Genomic DNA, 23,026 nt, shown 5'->3' with positions numbered 1-23,026 from the left:
GCTTTTGGAAGTAAACTCCTTATGAACTGCTGGGACTCTCTTGTCTGTCCTCATGACTGTCATAGCAGCTGTAGGCAACATGTCAGATTTTGGAGAAAGCACTCAAAGCTACTGCAAAACATCCAGTAACCTCCATTCCAGGTGAAGGTAGAAAGGCATGTCCAGAGGTCTGGTAAGAGATGTAATTCTGTTCACATATTAACCATAATTAGATAAATATCTTGGTATTTGTGATAATGATCACTGCTGGAATATTTAATGTTTACTTGATATTGCTGTCATTACATTTTACAGCTCTCACTTCTGTGGGATGAAGGGGAGTAATTCCCATGTTCAGGTTACCAGCCCCTCTGTTTGATTGTGCTTTGCACAGAGCATCTCAGGTGTTGGAATCTCCACTCCCTAAAGCAGCATTATGGCACCAAGCACTGAATTCCTGTGCTGATGGGCCTGTGGATGTAACAGGAGTTGCTCAGTTTCTAACACACAGTTTGCCACTTGTTCTGAATAATCTCCTGGCTGTTTCAATTGCTGCCTCCCAGGTTTGTATGCCTTTTGGGCCCGTGGGTCTGGCTGAGGTGAAGTCAGTTTTCCCCAGAGCAGCCCTCAGTGCTGTGCTCTGCACTGGCAGCTGGAAAGGAGTTGGTAACACGTTGGTGTTTGCTGGGGCAGTATCACAGCTGTGTCTCCAACATTGCCCTCTCACCTGTGGGCTGAGGGTGTGCAAGATCTTGGGGCAGGACATAGCCAGGACAGCTCACCCAAACTATCCAAAGGGATATTCCACACCATATGACATCTGCACAGCAACAAAAGCCAAGAAAAAGGAGATGAAATGGTGGGGACAGAGGGCATTTGTTATGATATTTGTCTTGCAGAGCAACTGCTGTGTGTACTGCTTCCCAGGAGGTGGCTGGACACTGCCTGCTGATGAGAAACAGAGAAAATCTATTTTGCTTGGCTTCCATATGCAGTCTTTGCTTTATTCAACTGCCTTTATGTTGATCCATGAGTTTTTTCCATCTTGTTTTCTCCCATCCCATCCTGCTAGAGCAACTTGGTGGGCATCTGTTGGCCAGCCAAGATTGACCCAGCACAGCCCAGAGTGCATGGTTTTGTACCAGTAAACTGTTGTCACACAATGGGTTTTGCAGCAAATACTCAGAACTGCACAATCCATACACATCCCAGGATGAAGAGGTGTTCTGTATTAAGGCTGCACTGGGGCAAAGTGTGGCTAAAAGCCTGGAGGAGTTATGGTGGCTTTGCCCTGTCTCCCTAACGCCACAACTCCAATTTAGAGCATTCTGTTCAGCTCAATTGCCTGTGTCAGGATTTTTATGGGAGTCTTGCCTCCTATTCTACAAGTCTCACACACAATCACTCAGTATTTCTGTCTACAAAGAACAATCATAAAAATGGGAGAATAATGCCACAAAGAGCTGTTAGGGACCTGACAGGGGTGAACTGGAATTAAAAAGTAGAATTTCTTTGGTCTACAAAACTGTGTTGAAAAATATTTAAGTTTTTTCCCTAGGAAAACTCGAGTATAAAATGATTGAAATAATTATTATTTTTTAAAATCTACTTACCATAGTTAAGTGAAAAAAATGAACCATTGTCTTTCCATGCCATTTCCTGTGCTGAGAAAGTTTCCTTTGTTACACACTACTGGTCCCTCCTGAGAATATTGTTAAATCATCTTTTGATATACAGTCTTCCAACATCTCTTCTGCCACTGTTCATGTTCTTAGAGAAGACATTCAAGATTTCTGAGAAATGTTCCCATTAAAAGGGGATCCTTCATTTAGTATAACACTGTTACAAGTGTTCTTAATCTCCTGTCCTAACAAATTCCTCTTATCATCCCCTAACATAAATAGTGTTTCACACTTATAGGTAGGGTGTATGGCATACTGGCTGTACAGTCTTGGCAAGCACAGAGTTGACAGCACTAATTTACACACAGAGTTGAGGATAATGGAATATTATTCATGTTCTTGCATATATATGTAAATATAAGCAACTGTAAAGGAACTACTATTGAAAATGTCTTGTACAAGTAGTTACTGAGGTAAAATAATTATGTGTATTTTAAGTATCAGCATTCTTTTCAAAACAGTAACTCTCCAGTTAATTCAAGTGTCAAGTCCTCAGTAACAAACAAGGCATAGCATCCAATATGCTAATGAACAAATATGTATCATCATCCTTTTAGAAAGGACCACTTTAATTCATCTTTTGTTTATCTCAATTTTTTTTTAAATTTTGTTTCTAAATTTTGTTTCTGGATAAATCATGATCAAAAGCAGTTCATCAATACTTTTATCAGGTAGAACTTGTGAAAAAAACTCTATGTTCCTGAAAGTCAGTTTGTATGGAACTTCATAAAATGGGAACTTGGAGTCTCAGAGCTTTCAAATCCATTTGACTTTTTTCTTGTAAATTACTGTTTTCAGTTGTCACCTATATGAGAGAGAGCAGAGCAACCTGCATGGTGGATATGTCACACAATTTTTCTTCTTCTGTTTGCCATGGTACCTAAACATGCCTAGCATTTTTTAGACCCCGTCCCTTCTCCAGGAAGCCCCAAGTACAGCTGAAGAAGGACTCCTTTAGCAATATATTTGCTTTGTAAATATTTTTACTTTCATACCTTATCTAAAGATTCCTCTTTGCAGAGACACAAGTATTTCCAGACCAGTCTGCACTGCCTAAGGCTGCACCCAACCTACACTGCTTTACTTTGTGCTAAAAAAAAATAAAATTTTTTATTTAACCCTACTCTGCAACTGGCACCCTCTTTTGCATACTTATAGTGGACCTATAGTAAAACAAATACTATTTCCCCCAAAGGCTCTCTTTGCATTTAAGCATTATCTTTCTGGGCAGAGAAACAGCATGGTATCAGTCACACAGGAGACCTGCTCTACTTGATCTGCAGGGATCTAACTTCCTTGTCCCCCATGGCAGGCCTACATCTCCCTAAGTCTCATAAAATTTTTCTTCAGTGTTGCGCAGCCTTGACCACAGCTTGAGTCTCAATATTAATCACCCATTTTTTATCCCTAAAAGGCTGCATAGGACCAGATTTTGATAGCACTTTTACTGTTCCTACATGGAAACAATTCACATTACCCCTCTTCCCCCAGACATTACTCTAGCTGCTGAATTATGAAAGAAAAAACTGAGCAACCTGCTTTTGTGTTGGTCCTTCTTCCACTGTCAGGGTGAGTGCCCCGAACATACCCACCACCTCTGCCTTTCAAGTGAGGCAGCAAACACCTCCGTGCTGCAGGTCTGGAGGGAACTCACCCTTCCCTTTGCCCTGTCCCAGCTGGCCGGGGTGGAGAGCTGGAGATGCACCGGGGGCCCTTCGCCTCCTCATGGACGAACTCTCCCGTCCCACCCACACAAGGTGGCACTGTTGGTTTTCACTGTAGTCGTGCGCTCTTCCACCTTCCCCAACACTGGCACTGACTGGATTCAAATGGGATGATTTTCAACCTTCTTCTGAATCCCTACACTTTTCCTAATTGAAATGGACCTAGTCAGACGTTTAACATGGGGAGACTGCTCTGTAGGACTTGTTTTTCAGCCCCATTCCCAGCAGTCACCAAAGCAGTGCCCTACAGACCCACGGGGCCGGAGACTCTGTGTTGCTGGTAAAGTCAGAGTCTAATAAAAGTACAAATAGAGATTTGAACAAGAACAAATAGAGATTCAGACCTTTTAAGACTATGTAAAAAAACCATGGTAGAATAGATATTTATTCTTTTAAAAATGCTAAATACCTTGAATTAAATTACATTAAATAATTCCAAGTTGCAACTGTGATCAATACATAAATTAATATATAATCCACCTGCTTTTGCTGTGTGCTTATATTACTGCTTTTATCTCCCTTATATACTATTGCTTCCTGATTATGCATATTCTCAAAAAACTTGCTTAAATTTGCTTGGGAGGGGAGTTTCAACTTGATCCATTTTTTCTGTGCACAATATTCTTCCTTGATTCTACCCACTTCAGCCCATTTAAAATTTCTAGCAATTGAAGGGAGAGTTTGCTTGCAAATGAACATGCAAAGAGCTGTTTAAAGCTAAGCTGAAAAGCAAGTTACAAGGGAGTTAGTTATCCCTCAAAACAGTTACATTTTCTTGACACCTACACCACTCAAGTGATCCTTAAACTTTAAAAGTATTGACCATATTGACCAGCTAATAGCTCTAAGACTTCCACATTGCCTTTCACTCACTGGCACCCACTTGGCTTTAAGTGTCTTGCCCAACCTTAGATTAGGCCAGTTGAATTTGCCAACTCAACATAACAAATTACTAGATCATTATGAAAATCTCTATTTGTGATCAAGGGCTCTCCTTTGAGGAAACACAGCACTCCCTAAATAAGGATCAAATCAACAGCAAATATGATTGAAGTCAGATAAAAGTGAGAGTAACTGTCAGTTGAACACAAAAGATGGATCCTGATAAAGAAATTGAAAGCAAAGAGTAATGAATGCTCCCTTTATCCATATATCCAGAATGATTCACATACACTGCTACCCATTTGCCTTACCAAAAAATCTTCTCCCATGCAAAAGAAAAACTTGTGAATTTCAAATGAAAAAGAAATTAAATGTAGAAAAATATTGTTATCCCATCACTTTTCAATTTTAAAATACACCATCTTGAACAGAAAAACAGTGCTACTTGTCTGTTGACAACTGGTAGATGAAGGAGACTCATGCCCTACTGCTGGCTGCCAGTTTCTTTTCCAGTTTCAATTCCAGAGTGGATCTTCAATATTTAAAGTCAGAAGTCTTCAGAATAGAACGTGAGTGTCAGATTCCTAGAAATAAACACACAATTTCAGCAACTTCTGCCAAGCCAGAGTACAAGAGGGACAATTATTTCAGTGTTAAAAAAAAATTATTCAAGTTCAATCCTCTAAGAATAACAAGACAAAAGGATAATGTATCAATAAGGAGTAATATCCCACAAGTAAACCTTTTCCAGGAAAATGGTAGTGAAAGGCCCAGCATCCATGCCTAAATTCTGGCAGAAGAGGCAAGAAGCACCCCCTCAGAATGTGTTTCTATTGTCAATGCTGTCCCTCATTCCCAGCCACAACACTCAGAGTGGTCCTGGCTACTCCCCAAGTCATATTTCCAATAAGGTTCTCCAAGTATATTAAAACTCAGCAATTATTATGAATCCCTGGATTTCTGTCACTCTCCCTGAATTATACTAGGTTGAGGAGGCACTCTGAAATTCTGAGATCTTCTATTTGCTCCCAAAATTTCAAACTACAGCTTTCAGTCTAGTGAGAGACCTTCATGGGGCCCCCAAGCAAATCAGGGATAGGGCTAAAAAAGAAAACTAGAGCTTGTTAGGAAAAGTAGGGGCTCTATATACATATTCAGAAAGCACAATCTTATACTATTTAAAACTATCTATTTATAAAGTCTTCATGGATCTTTAAATATGAGAGGCACTTCAAAAATTAGCTTGATTTACAGACATTGTTTATCACATGACTAATCATGCAGCATCAGAAAATCAAACCAATAACCATTAGCAAGTACATAGTTAACTATCAGTTTAACCATTAGTTTTAACAGCAGGAGAAAGCTGTATTTTGACTCAGTGCTTGGAAGTTCACTGCAGTCACAGCAGAGGAATCAGGCATTAAAATGACAGGCAAGGCAAAACCCTTTTTTCCCCCAGATCGTTTCAAGAAGAAGGCTTAACCTACCATAGTGTTATTGCATATAGCAAGAAACATGAGGAGTTTTTGAAATTATTTTCCATAGAACCAAATCTGCTAGTAGGTCTACAGCAGTCCCATAAGTCTCATGATGCATGACAGTGTGATACAGTCCTGTGTCACTGACCCACGTGCATCCCTGCAGGGGCGTATTCACCCTGGTGATTTACTCATATGGAATCACTATCATTTGAAACAGATTTGTGATTTATTAATGCGATATATACACATCCAGCTTTGGGAAAATGAATCTTCTTTCCTAATCCAACTTAAACACCTGCTGTTGTGGTAAATAGAAACGTGTCTAATACACAACCAGCATCAGCTAAACGCGGCTAATGAAAGGATATAAAGCGAGCTCTATGCTTTAATCGCTATTACTATTAGAGCTGCTGGGAGGTCCCGAGGCCACACTGCGGGCACAGCCTAAGAGGCTTTCGGCTCAGCACGGCGCACTCAGCCCAGCGTGTGACGCCCTGCGCGCTGCTTCAGGGCGAGCAGCGGCCCCGCCGCGCCCAGGGCGGCTCCACAGGTCCCGCTCGGCGCCGGCGGCGGGGCTGCGCCTCTCGGCGGTACCGGGGCCGGCAGGGATGCAGCCCCTCCTGCGGGTACCGCAGCCCCGTTCTCCAGCACTGCAGAGACCACCCGGCCCTCGAGGCCCCGGTGCCCGGCCTGGGCGGCGGCAGCGGAGCGGAGGAGGGAGGGCTGCTCCCGCCGCGCTCCGCAGCGGCCCCGGCCCGGCCCTTACCGATGCACCGCACGTAGTGTTTTGCAGGAAGTTTCCACGCTCCTGGGTTTAATCCGTGAAAAGCGGGGCTGGAGAGGAGCGCGGCTGAATAGCGATGGAAAGGGGCGGGCGAAGAGGTGGAGGAGGAGGCGGTAGCACCAGCGGCCGTGTTTAATTTTTTAATTAGGGCGGTTTGAGCATCTCCCGGCGGGGTCGCATCGCCGGGCGGCGAGGGGAGCCCGGGCGAGCTGCCCCCGCCGCCCGGGAGCGGGGCACCCGGGACCCCCCCGTGCCCCGAGCCGTCGGGACTCCAGCCTGGACTTTGCAGAGCCGGCGCGGCGGGCCGGAGGCGCGGCCAGCTCCGCGCTCCGCCACCATGGGCAGCGCGGGCGCGCAGGACAAGGGTTCGTAGCGGGCGGCGCGGCGGGGCCGGCGGGCGGGGCGCGGGGCTGACCTTGCGGGGCCGCCCGGCCCGGCCCGGCCCGGCCGCACTCCGGCGGGGCAGGAGGGACGGAGGGAGGCGGCGGGGGGAGCAGGGCAGGGTAAGCGCCGAAATCTGCCTTCCCCCGGGGCAGCGGGGCCGCTGAAAGCGAAGGCTGGGCGCGCCATCCATCCTACAGCAACAATTACTTTGCAGGTGCTCGGTCTGTCTCAGCCTGCATCCCCGGGGAAGCAGGCAACACTTTTCCACATTCCCAAGTTAAGGATGATGCTAGTAAACGTTTCATTTTCCTGCATCTCTATGTTACTCAAATCTAGACCACGTATATGAATTCACAGCACAGAAGCTCTCATCAAATGAAGAATCCAGGCTCATATATTTGCTACAGATAAAATCTCATTCTGGCAATTCATTCCCTGTTGGAAGGCTGGAAGTGTCACAGCTCGGCTGCTGCTTCTTTGCAGCGGAATGCTGTTTATGTGGAAAAGTGTTGCTTGCACCCAGACATGCTGCAAAAACACTGTGTGGGGCTCTCTTTGCAGAGCTGCAAGCCATGCCTTCATTTGCTGAGCATCCATGCCATGGCCTTCCTACCTTCACCTCCCTGAATGTCCCAGAACCCATACCCTGAAGATACAATGCTCTCCCCAGCAATTTAGAGAATACAGGCATGCAGTGAGCACGAGTATGACAAGTCAGCTGTGTGGTCACAGTGCTCCTTTTGCAGCATTTCTGCACGTGTTATTAACTCAGGTAGCTCAGACTCTTCAGAGAATTTCATATTCATGCTGATTTATATTTCTAGTCTATTTTATAGGACTTGTTAATTGTTAATACTAATTTTTTCTTACCACCTTCTATGACCAATTTCTGTAATAGCATTTCTGGAATACAGTTTTGTTTCCCTGAACAGATAGCTAAGGGCAAATGAGGTGCTTCCAAAGCTCCCAGAGAATGCTTGTTTATATGTCCCTTTCCATGTTAGGTCTGCTGTTATTCAAGCACAAGCTCAGGACTGAAGCTATTCAAAGTACTTTCAGAATAACCACATCCATGAACAAGCAAGCAGTTGGGCTGTAGACATCCAAGAAGAGAACAGATGGCCACTAATGTGGTCAATTTTGTTCCAAACTGTCATTTAGGAAGTGAGTTTTTAGGCACCTGAGGCTTAGTCATGCCAAGAAGATGAATATTCCCAGCTTGAGATGGTGTAAAGATACCAGTTTCCTGAGTACTGAGCCACTAGCAAAAAATCCTGTAGGGGGTTCTGTGAGAGAAGGACTGAAACCCAGAACCCCGGGATGATTATCCTGGTTATTTTCTTGATCTTCTCAAGTCTCTGTAAACCTGAGAGTAAAGGCTAGGTCCGGAAAAAATGACACCCTGTCACCCCAAACCACCAAATAGCTGAGGCTGGGATCTTCACACCAAACACTGGTAGAATTGAGGTGGTGATTCTGCTAGAATAAGAATTTCAACATCTTCCTTCAGCTGCCTCACAATACACAGTGCCCATGGTGTTTCCCTTCATCCCCCCATAGGTGCAGCCAGCACCCCCAGCTCATACCTGTTTTTCTCAGCTCAGTATTAAGCTGTTTTCCTCATTCCTATTTTCTTGAGGATTCAGATTGTTTCTTCTGGCCTCAGAAGGACTTCCAGTGGCCTTTTATTTCACAGCAGGATGTTAAGGAGCTTTTCTTTTTGCCAGTGTCTATATGGATAATGAATCAAAGGAGGAGAAGAATTCTCACCTGTAAAAAAAGATCAAGCTCTGTCTAGGGCTAGCCCCCACAAAATGGCTTTGCAGATTATAAATGATACAATGCCTGTCCCCACGATGCTGTCCTAAAGGCTATCTTGGAGGATTTTGGGATCCAGGCCAGGTTAGTTAGCATTCAGAGTCTTCTGACTCAGGACTTTGACAGATACACTGCAGCAAATGAAAAGGTGTCTGACTGACTGGGAGAGGACATCTAACCTGTGTGCAGCACTGAAATGTGAAAGCAACAAAAGGTACTCAAGGTGCCACGGGTTTGGGGATAAATAATTTGAACAAAATTTCCTGTGAACTTTAGGGCTTCAATTACAGTTTCTGAAATTCAGGACAAGGAACAGAAGAACACAAAGCTGCACATTAGAGTTTCCCAGAACCAATCCCCCCCCAGGCAAAATACACAGTTTTCTCATGCAGCTTTTTCAGGCAAACTATTGTTAAATAAGACTAAGATATCAATTTCTCCACATTTCAGCATCAATCAAGCTTTGCACAGAGATTTGTCCCATAATGTCTCCTGACAAGCACATAATGTACAAACAAATCTCATCTAATTCCAGTGTGTAAGCTGCAAAATTACTAGGACTGGAAGTCATATTCTTGGAAAATTACTTTGTGGTGAAGTAATGTTATGTCAAACACAAACCTATTTGTCTGGACTCAGCTCAAATTCAGGGTTCTCCATGGCCAGCCTACCACTGACGTTCTTCTCAACATTTTTCAAGAGAGCAACTGGGATTTTTGGGTCTAGCTTTTCCAACCAGTGACTAGGTATAATTTTCCTGTATAAGCCTTTTTAATTTTTATAACCCATTACTCTAGAACTTTTGGAAAGTATTTTTTTTCCTTGACTGGCTTTTGCTCAAATCAACTGACTTCTAACATAAATTTGTGGTATTGAACTTTCTGTAATTTTTTTTTTCTGCAGAAGGTCAAATTAATTAGAAAAATTGGAAGTATGCCAAATGAAAATTCATATAACAGGTGGGCTTTACCTATGATGTATTTTCAGAAAATAAATATTGGTTGTTGACATTTCTAATTCCTATAGGCTGGATCTGGATCTTGCTTCCAGCTTAACAGGAATTGAAACAGCATGACTCAAAGAGCAGAATATAATTCAAAACAAGGAAAGATCTCATACAAAGGTCTACAGAATAAACAGAACATTGGTTGTTATGCTCTGGTAAATTTGTAAAGATTGACAGGAAACATTTAATATCTACTATACTGAGCTTTACTGGAAAAAAAAAAAGACATACTTGTGTTTTGCCCTTTTGCTCTTTGTTCTAAAATTTTTGTTCTTTAGGATAACAGTCAAAAAACCCACAAATTTTGAAGTGAGAAAGGAGACACCAAACAAGATAAAAGTTCTGTCCATTTCTGTCTGCTCAGGAATACCAAAAGTTATTTTTACTTTTTCTGCTGTTTTTACCTGTAGGCTGACTCAGAGTATGGCTCCTCTCAGCCATGGCTGCAGTACAGAGCACAGACACTGGAACTCCCTTTAACCTGGCTGAGCAGTGCAGGCACCTGAAGCAGTGTAGCCATGGCAGCACGGAGCTCTGAGTGGCCTAATTACTCTGCCAAGAAATAAATGGATACTGGCAATTCCCTGGGGAAAAAGAGGTTGAATTGTTAATAAAAAGAGTTTCCCCTGAGGCACATTCGTTAAATAGGTGTTAGCAAGAGCCAGAATGCCTCCAGTTCTAACCGTACAATAAAAATGTCTTTGTCCTTTGGCGCTTTTGATGTCCCGGCCTTCCAATTCTCCCACTGTCTACAGATACAAAAGAAAGATGTGATTGCAATATCCGATGGAAAACGTGAAATAAAGCAAATTATCCTCACCCCCAACTAAAATCTATAGGTAAAATCACCTTAAAAAGACAAATACAGGAAGTTTCTCCTTTCTGGAAACATGCAGAGCTCTCCTGGCAGCAGTGGGGTGGAGTTGCCTGAGCATCCTGCTTCTCTAGGACACACGTCAGGGTCAGCCCCCGAGGAGCAGGAGCACATCTCCTGTTTACTGTGCCTGTGAAAATGGCGGGGTATGTATGGGGAAGACCAAGGAGAAGAAACAAATGAAAGCAAGATTTAGGGGAAGGGAATTTAATTCTGTTATCTCTTCTTCCACCAGTCTTTACTCATACACAAGAATGGACGGGTATAGAGAAAGGTGAAGGGATTTTAGCAATCTGCTCATTTTCTTAAAAGCTCAAAATACACCCAGCATTTTTTTCTGAAACTGGACCCCAAGATTTCAGACTGTGCACACACAGTCTTTTATTTCACAAGTTGGATCTATCTACGTAGACTCTGAGCTAAATCAAATGAGTAAAATCCACACTATTTAGCTGAAATTGCCTTGGAGGTCAATGCAAGTTTAACTAGTTTAAGCACACAGATGTAAAGCCATTTCAGGAAGCATACTGGCTTTCTGCATGTGGAGACCTTAGAGAGTTTTGCCAAATCACAATCTGTAGACTTGTGCCCAGTCTGACAAAATGCTGTTTGCAACAACTGAAATTTCTGTTTTGAGGAGACAGAAAGCAGGAAAATTGTGAGTCTGCTGTCTCAAAACAGAGGCCAGTAAGTGAATGGTGTGTAGAGGCTAATAGTTGCAATTTTATCACATTAATTTATATGTGAAAAAACAACAGGACACTTCTAAAATCCAAGCTGGTTTTCATTTTCAAATGTTCATATGTTACAGCTCAGATGCATGCACCCCATTTAGAGCAAACCATACTGATTTGATATTTCTATGCAGGCAAAGAAGCAATAGAGGTGAAAATCCCACAGAGCCACCAGGATGTGATGCCCAAGGATGAGCAGTAATTACTGCAGCAACACTTCAGCCAGCATGAGTGTCAATGAAATGTCTGCCTTCCCTCTGACTTTAGAACAAAAAACTGGCTTTGCCTTTGTGGGGATTTTGTGTGTTTTCTTGGGACTTCTAATTATCAGATGCTTCAAAATCTTGCTAGACCCCTACAGCAGTATGCCTTCTTCCACGTGGGAAGATGAAGTTGAGGGGTTGGATAAAGGAACATTTGAATATGCTCTTGCATGAAAACTCACAGAATATCCTGCCTTAAATTTGATGTTGATTTCACTTTGGAAACCAACTGTTGTTACATTTGTTATACATACCTGCATTTTGGAGATATGTTGGTGGCATCCATTTTGTTAAATAAATATTTGTTGCAACTCAAAAGGTACTTCATGTTGCTTTTATTTGATCAACAGTGGGATGGTAGATAAAAAATGGCTAACAGCAAAAAAATACCAAAAAATCACTAGAAAGTTACCATGGCCAGTATTTAAAGGATCAGATGAAATCTGGCTCTTCAGAGGAGGATCTCATGTCTACTGTGTCTCATGACAGGCTGAAGAAAAAGACAGGCTCATGAATGGTGAATGTTTAAGTGGTAGCCCCCTGCCCTCCTCATTCAACACAATTTTCTGAAACTCAGTGTCTGTACATGTACATTGAGGATACAAAAGTGGAGGACAGCAAATGGTTGTGGCTTAGATGAGGTGCCTGTCCATGTTTGTATTCCACTTGGTTATGGAATATGATTCACTTTAAAGTGGAACTTAAACTGTCTGGTTAACAGCTCCCAGCAGTAATTACACCATCCTGGCAAGGCCAAAGCAGACACAATCATGCTGGTTACCCATTTTTACCCAGCCCTCAAGGAGGGATGGGGTCCAGAGCTCTGTACACTCCAGCACTCTCCACAGCTGCTTCTCCTCCTTGTGCTCCAGCAGTTGTGCACAGTGTATGATCCGGACTGTTACTGATGAACTGGTCATGGGAGATCCTATCAAAGCAGAAGTGGAAGAGCAAAAGCAGAGATTCAAATCTGGATATTCAAGGTCACCCTCATACACACAGCTGTTTAGCAAGTGTGACAGTACTTGACAGAAATTCAATTCCGTTTTTAAGAAGGCTGGCGTTAGAATTTTAGGCACTGTCACTTTTACTAAACAGATCTGTTTGCAATAAGGAGCTAAGACAAGGAGATCAGTTACAGCAGTTGTTTTCTTTTTCCTGTATTCTGAAAAATACATGTTATTCCTTTTGCCCTATATCCTAGGCAGAGGCAGACAGTGGAACAGCAGAGCTCAAGTGCCATTTGGAACATAAAATACTCGATTGTACAGAGAAGGACATTAATCTCCTGTCTGAAAAATACAAGAGATGAACAGCCAATATTAATCTACACTGGTCCATTTAAATTACAAAACATAAACAATTTTTTGAATGTAAGGGCTTTCAACTGCTTCAGATTATACACAAGAAAAAATTCCAGACCCTCAGAGACTCAGTATATTGCATTTATCCTAGTTAATTTAGCCATAAAATCCAAGGTAGATATCAGTACAATGATTCATGTGATCTGTTATTGTTGGATAGGATCATCCACTGCAGAGACCTGACACTGCCATTCTTTTTATGTACATCTAATCAGCACAGCTGAGCCCTGGGCTGTCAGGTTAGAGTGCTGAAGGTACTTAAGCTATCTGGGTTAAATATAGTTCAGTTATCTCTAAACTACACAGCAAACACTGCAAACATATCCAAAGAACCCCAATATTGTCTTATTATTTTTGTTCTTGACTCAATCTATTGCTGGAAGCAAATTATCTAATTCCCTTCTAATCACAAAGCTTCATAATTTCCTGCCTGCTCTTTTCTTCATTCCAAAAAGACTAGGAAGTCAGCCTTCCCAGACACAATACAGAGAACATAATTTTTCAAAGGCTTATTGAACATACAGAGTAAAACTTTAAATAGGGTCAGGAGTAAATGGTTTAAAACTGCATGTAGGACAAGAGGACCCCAAAAGTATGATCACACTGACTTCACTGAATCTTCTGCATAAGCACTGAGCAGATCCTGTCCTAATTCCTGTTATCTGCATGACTATATATGCAGGACTGAAAGATAGAGTATGATCTGTGCAGAATCAGGCATAGTGGGGAGGGAAATGGAGATAACAAAAGTATTTTCAGGCCCCCTCAGAAATTTCGCAATGCCATAAACCCAGTAATTGTAATGGATAGGTACATTTGCTGGTTAAAAGTTAACAAGCTAGAATGCCTTTCTAAAGCACCATCTAGAAATGTTTTGAAAGAGAGGGATTGGATGGCCTACTCAGTATATTAAACAGGAGAAAAATCTGGCCAATAAGGCAGAGTCTGCAATGCCTCAAAGAGAGGGTCACACTATATGCATGAATAAAAGAGGCAGATTGTCCTTCCCTAAAAACACAGGATTGCATGGTAAGTTGAATTACCCTGAATAAGGTAGACTTGATTATATATGCATAATGCTGGAAAACTAAACACAAAGTTAATGACAAATAACAGTTCAGAGCTCTCTGGAAATACATTGTGAAAACCTAAGTATTATTTTCAAGAACAGCAGAAAGGTAAGAGATTTTACTTTTCCTAGCAAAACAATAATATGGTAATAAGACAATGAAATGACAGAATCATTTTACTTGGTAGCAAATGTTTCATTGTCATCAAAGAATCAGAATTTCATTTAGTCACAGAGATGGAAACAAATATTTTCACTGATCTCAGTGACAGAGGATTTGTCTTTGCTCCTTCATGCCTGAAGATGACACACTTCCTTGCAACTTTAAAAGGCTGAAGGAAGGAGAATACTATGATCATAAATGTGTAATAATAATAATAACAACAATAACAATACAAAGCCAGTAGAAGTAAAATAAACTAAATAAATGTAATATGTTGCTGTGAGGCTTATACAACATTAAGTAGGAAAACTAACATAAATATGAGGAGTGACAAAGTGGAGTCTTAGCAGAGAGGTGACAGCAGAATATTACCTATAGCTGATGGAAGAAATAAGAAAATATGCTTTAGCTGTAACTCATACTGAAGATGGAAGATATCTGATTATCAGCTGTTCAAATTATAATTTGGATATGTGATTTTAGAGAAAATTTACGGTGCTAAGCTATAAATATTGATGTTGTATTTTATCTTTCTGTGCCAAAGGTCCAAGTCATTGAGAAATTTAAATTGAAAAATTCTTACCAGTTCATCTAGTCCAACCTCTTGCAAAAATATGGAACTTTAAAAAAATGTCTGCAATGGGCCTATTTATCCAGATTTTCAGGTCATATATTTGTTTATAAGATACATTTTGTTTCTAAACCTTTCTGCTTTTACAAATGCTTTCAAAGTTTCGATGTCTAAGCATGCTCTAGTTTTGAACAAGCTGGGCTCCTCCTGAATTATACAGGTCTATACAATCACATTCCCTAATCTCCTTAGAAATATGTTTCAAGACAAATGATTGCCATAATTTCAATAGCTCATTTCAGAGCTTTCTAAACCATACTTTAAATTGCTGCAAAGGTACTTAACCCACTAAAGGCCTTAAATATACATACCCTTTCTTCTCTTGGAGTTTTTGTTTGCTTCTGTATTTTCATTGAGGAGAACTGTGTGGGAAAGGGGAGGTGAGAAGCAGATTATACAGCTGTGTGTTCACCTCTCCACGGGCTGCCACTCAGGGGGACCTAGACAGGCCAGAGGAATGGGCCAGCAGGAATCTCATGACATTCAACAAGGACAAATGCAAATCCTGTACCTCAAACAGATTTTAACATTTGCACCATGCAGGGAGCAACCCTCCTGGAAGGGATTGGGGGAGCAGGCTACAGAGGAGTGAGCCCCACACTATCCATGTGTTAATAGAATGATCATGTTCCAAGCCTGTGTACATGGATTCTCACCATGCCACCCTGCTCTTTCATGGGTTTTCATAAAACAGATTGAAACTAGAGGTGTTCTTGGCTCATTTACAGCTCAGGCCTTTACCTCCTCTGGAGCTTGTACCAAAATACTGCTGGTTTGGTTAGAGGGTCAACTGCATCCATCACAGATGGAGTATCTCCACAAGCTCTGTGTTGGCTTCAACTATGTTTTTACTCAACAAGTCATAGGATGACAGTCTCAGGGATACATGGTGAGAGCTTGTGGTGGAAAACTTATCTAACCATGCAAGATAATAGAAATAGTTTATTTGTATCTTTTATAGCAGTAAACCTGCAGCCAACATCAGGAAGACTGCTTAGAGATTCAAGAGAAAATTCCCAGCCCTTCATTATTTGAGAAGCAAAGGTCTGATATGCAACAGCACTAAACCTTTGCTGTATCTGCAACTGTGTGGCTGCAGCCACAGAAGAGTCAGGGATCAGTGACCTAAGTCTGTGGCACCCCTGAAGATGTCAATGAACAACGCATCAAACGTTTTCTTGGATCCAAACGCAAACCGCTTTCAAGTTAACATCATTAATGAAGACCATGACAACAATGAAACAACACAAGAGGATGTGGGCTCTGACCCACCACATTATGAAGAAACATCTTTTACTGATGAAACACACAATAGACTAAGAATCAGTTACAGACCAGGAAAAAGAGAATTACATGACAATTTCCGTCAAAATGGGGAGAAAACAGAAGCTAGCTTACATCCCTATGATACTCACAGTAAAATGTATTATCTACAAACTTTTGGCCATAACACAATGGACCCAGTTCCCAAAATTGATTATTATAGAAACACTGGTAGCGTCAGTGGGAATAAGCTCAACAGACCAAGCTTATTAGAAATTCATGAACAACTGGCAAAGGTAAGTGAAAAGGAAAGATATAATTTTTCTTTATTCCATTTCCAGACTGTTAATTCTGTTTATTAATAAGAGAAAGTCCTTAAATTCATGGACCTTGCCCAAGAGAAGAAGTGCAAGTAACTACTTGCCATATTTCCTTTGCTAGCTGCAGTTTGTTCTCTGCTCTGTACCCTGCTCAAAGAAAAGATTTTTATTAAAAGGTATTTGTAATGTACTTGATAAGCAGAAACACATAGCTTAATCTTGTCTAAAAATATGGATCTACCAAATCTCTTCTGTTTCACATAAGAGTTAGGATGGCAGATGGTGAATGTCAATTCATACTTTAACCAAGCTACACAATTCACACTTATTCTAAACTTGAATTTTACATCAATGCATACTAATTTTGACAGATTCCTCCATTTTACTCATTAACCAATATAAGCATTGTAAAAGAAATTATGTGAAACAAATGCAATTTCAGTGAATCAGATATCCAGAGCACTACCTGCTTGTTGCTGTGACAAATCCAAACAGAAAGAAGGAATCAAGAACAAGGGTGTTGAGGGATAGCAGACAACACTTTCAGGTGCTGATTCAGTGAAAAAATTTGAGGTTAATATGCACTTATCAGGGCAGGGCTGGAAGGAGAAATACCATTGCTACAGTTAAACTGAGACTAAAAGTGTCAATATGCAGCAAAACTCCTGTTCTTTTTTTGAGTTAGACAATTGTGAAATGAGAGAACTTGAGCACAAGCAAGCTCTCATCCCCATTCTGCTCAGTTCTTCATACTTTTGAGGTCTGAATACTGGTTTTTGAATGCTTGCCCAGATCTTGTTCAGACTTCTGGTCTCTGGCGATTCCTCTTTCCTATGGAGGTTAATATAAAGTAATGAAATCAAGAAAAAATATAGACATTAGTAAATCAGGACCTGATTCTTTAGGATTTTATTAGGGCAGTTTCCTAGTTTTGGCCTGACTTACTCAAATTAAGCTGTCCATAGACCTGTGTAAAATGGCTTAAAAGGACAAACATTTCCAAAGATGAAAACAAAGCGGATACAAAAAGGGGAACATACCAATTTAGTATCCCTACTCATTTGCAGATGTACAAACTGCTACTGAAAGGACTAAACACATTTCTATGCTCAGAAGAAATATCCTCTTATAGAAATAATTTACTTCAGTAGTGGCCAGATAGGAGTAAAATTGTATATTGGCTTTGAACATAATGCTGAATGAACATGTACTGAACATGAGCACATTAAAGGATTTTCAGTTTTGATGGTAACCAGAAAATTCTGGGGTTTTTACTGCTGTTTCTCTCAATAGTTTGTATATTTAAAAAAAAAAGATAATTTTTTAGGGTTTTTTTTAAGGCTTCCTCTTAAAGATGATTAAAAAGAAGGCAGATTACACCACAAAGTAAAATGAAGATAAAATTGTTTCACGTGTTGGGACTGTTAGAAAATAAGAGAAAAAAGCATATCCTAACTTAGAGATTTCCAGACTTTTTCCAGTATCCAGTATGCATCTTACAGAAAGATAATCTTATGTCTTTCAAAACAGGAAGGTGAATGTCATAGGTAATGGGATTTTTGTTACACTGGCAACCTGCTGTGCCCTTTTGTGGGTTGTGGCCCTGGTCTGGGAGCACAAGCACAGCTCTGGAACAAACGATGCCCCATTAGCATGGCTGGAGCCCATTCCTGCCTGTCCCATGATCTCACTTGGTGACCTTGGACAAATCACTTCTGTCTGCTGAGCTTTTGCTGAGGAATAAACAAGAACGAGGTCACCAAACAGGAGCTTAGTAGGAAGGGAAATTGAGCTGTGTGGGAAGGCAGAGCTCCTCTCAGGAGGCACAGGCTGTGCAGGCTCTGGATGGGGCTCCAGCCCCGGGCAGGGAGGGCGGGGGTGCCACACTGAGCGTGGACAGGAGTCACAGTGATAGCCCAAGGTGCACTCCTGAAGCAGATGCTTTATTCCTTTTTTACTTAACCACTAAAGTCTGGGTTTACCACACCATACCCCAAGGCAATCCCACCCCCCTTGCCCCCGATTTGGAACTCAAGTTTTTGAAGACAACTGTTTTGTCAGAGCCTGTTGTGAGATTCTGATAAGAAGTGGCATATGTTTGACTTCAGATTGCTAAACATCATATAAGCATTCCCATTGTGCTTTGATGCTGAGCTTAACATCAGAAGATAAATATTAATATTTAATACATTTTTTAATATGTAATTTTTCAAATGTCAGAATGTAAGACAGGCTGAAAGAACTTCAAATATCTAGTTTCCACACTGCTGGAGTCAAATGTGTGACATCTTTTAGCAAGATGTGTCAGTTTTTGCACACATTAAGCCAATTAAATTCCTAAAAAATAGTCTAAGTGCTATTTCACAGCTGATGGCTGGTGATAATTACTTGGGCTTAATATTTACCCTACATAAAAAATAATCTAACCTTTCTTCCTCTTGGCTATTCTCCACACTTGTTATGGAGATTTGATGAGCTCATCATCTTTAGCCCCAGGAGAGATGAAGAATAAGCCATTCTGAAACAAGGAAAGGAAAATGTTTGGGTTAGGGGTTTTTTGGGGGATTTTTAAAGCAGAAACCTTTTTATTTTAGTAGCTTTTCAAAATGTTCTGTCACTCTTATTCCACATCCTTAATGCATGAGTAGCACAGGTACAGCTGCTTGGTAAATAACCAATCATTCACTAAAGCACACCAATTTAAAATGCATTTATGGAAGGTTTAAGGCCATAATTTATGATAATGGCATAGAGAGCACAAATTAATTCAAACTACAGAGGAAACAACTTGTTTCAAGTACAAAGACCAAGCCCTTTTAATTTTTTGTCTTTGAAATTCTAACCACTGTAGCAAAAAGCCTGTCATATTATTCTGCTAATCTTCCTTCATTGACTTCAATCATTTACTGCATTTTGAGCAAACAGAGACATTATTATTTCAGAGTAAGAATTGTCAAAATTATCTAAGTATCTCAAAGGAGCTCAAAGTCACAGGCTTCCAACAGATCTTGTATTCCCACTCTTTGGGCCAGAAGGGCAATAGACACCAAGCTTAGCCCATGTCAAAACATATTATCCAGTCACTTATTTTTCATTTGTGAGCACAGTCTGGGATTTACTGTGTCAAAGGCATTCTAAAACCTTATATCATTTTGGCTAGAGCCTCCCTCCTTGAGAGCCAACTCCAGACATCTAAAAGACCAGCTGTATAAGAGGCATATACAGCTGGTCATTAAGTCTGTTTTGGGTTTGTGTGTTGGCTATTTTTAAATTTATGGACAAAATATAGAAACAACCTTAAAGTTAACCAAGATTTAAAATCTCATGTTTCACAGAATCACAGATATCTTTCCTCCCTAACCTGCTAAGTTAATCTGAAAATCTCTTCATCACCTACCAAAGCCTAAAAGCATCTTGATTCCTCTCCAGGAGTGGTACCCACTCCTGACTCTCTGCCAGACTATGGCAACGTGCAGGGTCCTTCCTGAAGGCCTTTGAGAAAGACCCACAAAAATCAGGCAATTGCTAACCTAATGCCAATTTCTCACAGAAACAGTGGGTGCTCTGAATAAAAAAATCAAATTAAATTAAAAGACAATTACATTAAGTACAAATCTCAGCACCACAACCAATTCCTATTCAAGCTAAAAGAAATATATATAACATATCAAAGATTCTGAGGCAAGAGAGCCGAGGAGATAAAATACACATTTATATCTGTAATTGATGTGAACAATCTAAAATTCTGGGCTCCTCACTCTTGTTGCACCATAAATATGGCATTTCCTAATCCTATCTACTATGGTACCACCAGTTGTGGCTAAGCCACAGAAAAGATTATTCAATTTCTACATTTCACTGGTATTTCTCTAACTGTTTTCAGGAATATGTTACCCATGTGCTGCTGCAGTTATGTTTGTACTTCATTCAATAGGAAACACTAGATTTCATCACAGAACTTAGCCAAGCTGCACTCAGTTAGGTCTCTTTTCACTGTTCGCAATTATCCCCATTTCTACACTTAGCATTATTCCTACACTGGTGCTAGAGCATGCAGAGGTCAACCACACGACCCTCATTATGTTAGACACTCTACAAACATGCCAACACAACATATATGTGGAATAGCTTACAATAAAACAGGTTAGTATCAGATCAGGTAATAATGTATTTAGTCTGCTTAAGAGATTCTTTCATCTCCTCCCCTCTCAGCAAGCCCACCTGCTGATGCCTGGTGTGAGCAGAATATTGCTCTCTACTCCAGTGACTGTAAAACAGGATCTATGGAATTCTTTTCTATCATGTCTTCCTCTGCCTGGCCCAGAGATGTATTTGTTTTCTGTGTGATCCCTCAGAACATTGCTGTGAGCACCGGCTCCGTGGAGAGAGTGGCCAATGGAGAAAGCAGCGCTGGAGATGAGACAGCAGCCAGCAAGGAAGAAGAAAACAAAACAGGATTTGTCAAGTTCGGCTGGGTGAAGGGTGTGCTGGTGAGAAACTTACCTGCATTTCTAAAAAAAAAATAAAATTAAAATAAAATCAGTTCTGTTACACTTAAATCATTGAAGAATTAAGAGAGGGAGGCAGACTTCAGGGATGTTTGGGGTGAAATGCACTTTATCACCCTTCTGGTTTTCAACATTACTTTCAACCTTGAACTAATGCAGGAATTTTTCTTTAAAACCTAGGTAAGATGCATGCTTAATATTTGGGGTGTGATGCTCTTTATTCGACTTTCCTGGATTGTAGGTCAAGCAGGAATTGGTACGTATCTTATTTAATATCATTTTCAACAGTGAAAGGGATAAAGAGGATAAACTATACATGATCATGATTAATATATAATCTGAGATGTGCATTTGCATGTTGAACTCAATAATGTTTTCAAATGCTTGCCAGGGTAAAAGACATTAATCCTCCAAACTATTGGAATTTTCCAGACTCACAGCCAAATTACTGCTTAGAGGCATAGATCTGTTAACTATGCATATGATCATCACATTTGAATATTTCTGAGCTTTAGTGAAATTTGTATTTAGATCCTGTAACAGATGTAAACTTTATGACTCGGGCCAATTTCTAATATGTGCGTACAGAGTTAACCTTTAAGAGTTCACACTTTGCTTATCTGTGAAACCCAAACCTTGTCATCTACATACTATAAACAACACTTCTTCACACTTCTCTGCCAAGATGAAAACAGAACTGGAAGGAGGTCTCATCTCATCAGGATTTTGTTATTTTTAACTACAGAACAGCACTTGATACTAGTGTACTATGAAAGACTAAGTTTTAAAAACTCTGCTACAGCTTTCATATAAATGAAATAAGCACATTTCATTGTGTGCTGTATCTTTGCTTCATGATTGTGCAATTTAATTAATCCAAACTCTCCCTGGGAGACTGGGCCCCAAGGCCTCCATCCAGTATATTGCAGAGTGTTCAGTGAAATCTGTGAGAGAGGGAAGAGCTCCCAGCAGTGCAAGGGCAGCTCAGCAAGGTGCAATGTTCCACAGCTGGGTGCTACAGCTCCCTTTTCAGAGCTACTGCTCTGGGGAAGCACAGAAACCTGAGCTGCCATGGCAGTGTCCCTCTGTGAGCCTGATCATACAATTAGAGCAATGGGACTCTGATCTTTGACTGGCACCCAGATGTTTTAAAAACCAGCAAAGGCAGGACAGCAAATAGGCAGTTTGGATAATCACAGAATGGAAATATTCAGTTATATTAAGGGGTGTCAGCTCTGCTGGACTTGGATAAAAGTCAGTGCTCAAAATCAGATTGACTATACTATCATTTATGCCCTTGTCATGGAAGTGAAATGAAACCTCTCCAAAATTTTCATGGTTGAAGTCTCATTTCTGATAAAAAGCAGTAACTTCATACAAGTTTCACTTGAGGAAGACTGAGCTTTTAATAAAAAAAATAACAATGAAACACTTATTAAGAAAAAAATCACAAACTTACAGAGACACAAATAGGAAAAGAAAAAACAACCCAGCAATAAAAGATCCAGAACTAAGCGGAAGAACTTTACTACTTCTGCCGTGCTCCATGCCTGGCTCCAGCACTGTGCCTGACAAAAGGGTGCTTTCTGATTTTATGATGCATACCAAATGAGCACATACAGCCCAGGGCACTCATAACTATATGCCTTGCCATGAAAATTCTGCATCTTAATATTGCCAAGACTTTGCTCTAGGGTTTCATGCAAAATTAGTTTTTAAGGGCAGTTTAGTAACTTATTGAGATCATCAAGAAGTATTACTTTGTTTTGAGGTGTGAGAATAGCCATGGGCAAGAGTAATTCATTTTGGAACAACTTACTTAGGAGCCATATGCCTGGATTTCAATCTAAACTTTAATCAGATTTTAACATTAATTTGCACCAACATCAGTTACAACTTTCCTGCTTTCATTTTTAATTTTACCACTTTAACTCATTGATAAGCAGGCTCTTCTTTCTTACAGTTTATTGCTCTGCTGTTGCTTTTTTAAATTGCATGTGTTATGCAAGGGGGTTACTTTTACTTTTGAAAATGAGATGTCAAATTCCATTTGAATAATTTCTCAGTGCATTTTTGGAATGCCTTAAAAGCAAT

General features: G+C 40.7%; 2 protein-coding genes and 1 long non-coding RNA gene across 6 annotated transcripts in view; 2 read left to right on the top strand and 1 right to left on the bottom strand.

Moving 5' to 3' along the window:
* Positions 1 to 3,743: 3,743 nt before the first annotated feature.
* On the bottom strand, positions 3,744 to 8,721 carry LOC132079404 (uncharacterized). Its single transcript, XR_009419403.1, has 2 exons — positions 8,506 to 8,721; positions 3,744 to 4,851 (listed from the first exon to the last, which is right to left on the bottom strand). It is a non-coding gene; the product is annotated as an uncharacterized LOC132079404 (long non-coding RNA).
* CTXN2 (cortexin 2) lies at positions 6,632 to 11,915 on the top strand. The gene is made up of 2 exons (XM_059481999.1): positions 6,632 to 6,900; positions 11,486 to 11,915. Exon 2 carries the CDS (start codon positions 11,543 to 11,545, stop codon positions 11,786 to 11,788), a length of 246 nt encoding a protein of 81 aa, XP_059337982.1. The 5' UTR covers positions 6,632 to 6,900; positions 11,486 to 11,542; the 3' UTR covers positions 11,789 to 11,915.
* A 1,969-nt stretch (positions 11,916 to 13,884) lies between these two features.
* SLC12A1 (solute carrier family 12 member 1) overlaps positions 13,885 to 23,026 on the top strand; it is a 44,196-nt gene continuing 35,054 nt past the window's right edge. For 2 of the 4 annotated variants that reach the window (XM_059481995.1, XM_059481998.1), the window contains exons 1-3: positions 15,803 to 16,400; positions 20,780 to 20,914; positions 21,113 to 21,188. In XM_059481995.1, coding sequence (XP_059337978.1) covers positions 15,990 to 16,400; positions 20,780 to 20,914; positions 21,113 to 21,188 — 622 coding nt within the window. In that variant the 5' untranslated portion in view covers positions 15,803 to 15,989. Of the gene's footprint in view, positions 14,157 to 15,802; positions 16,401 to 20,779; positions 20,915 to 21,112; positions 21,189 to 23,026 lie in introns of those variants that run through there. The other 2 variants (XM_059481997.1, XM_059481996.1) reach the window with 2 other exon arrangements.

The sequence above is a fragment of the Ammospiza nelsoni genome, chromosome 14, assembly GCF_027579445.1.
Source record: "Ammospiza nelsoni isolate bAmmNel1 chromosome 14, bAmmNel1.pri, whole genome shotgun sequence".
NCBI classification, from domain to species: Eukaryota; Metazoa; Chordata; class Aves; order Passeriformes; family Passerellidae; genus Ammospiza; species Ammospiza nelsoni.
Note: the sequence above shows the minus strand (reverse complement) of the source record. Positions and strands in the feature narration are given on the sequence as shown.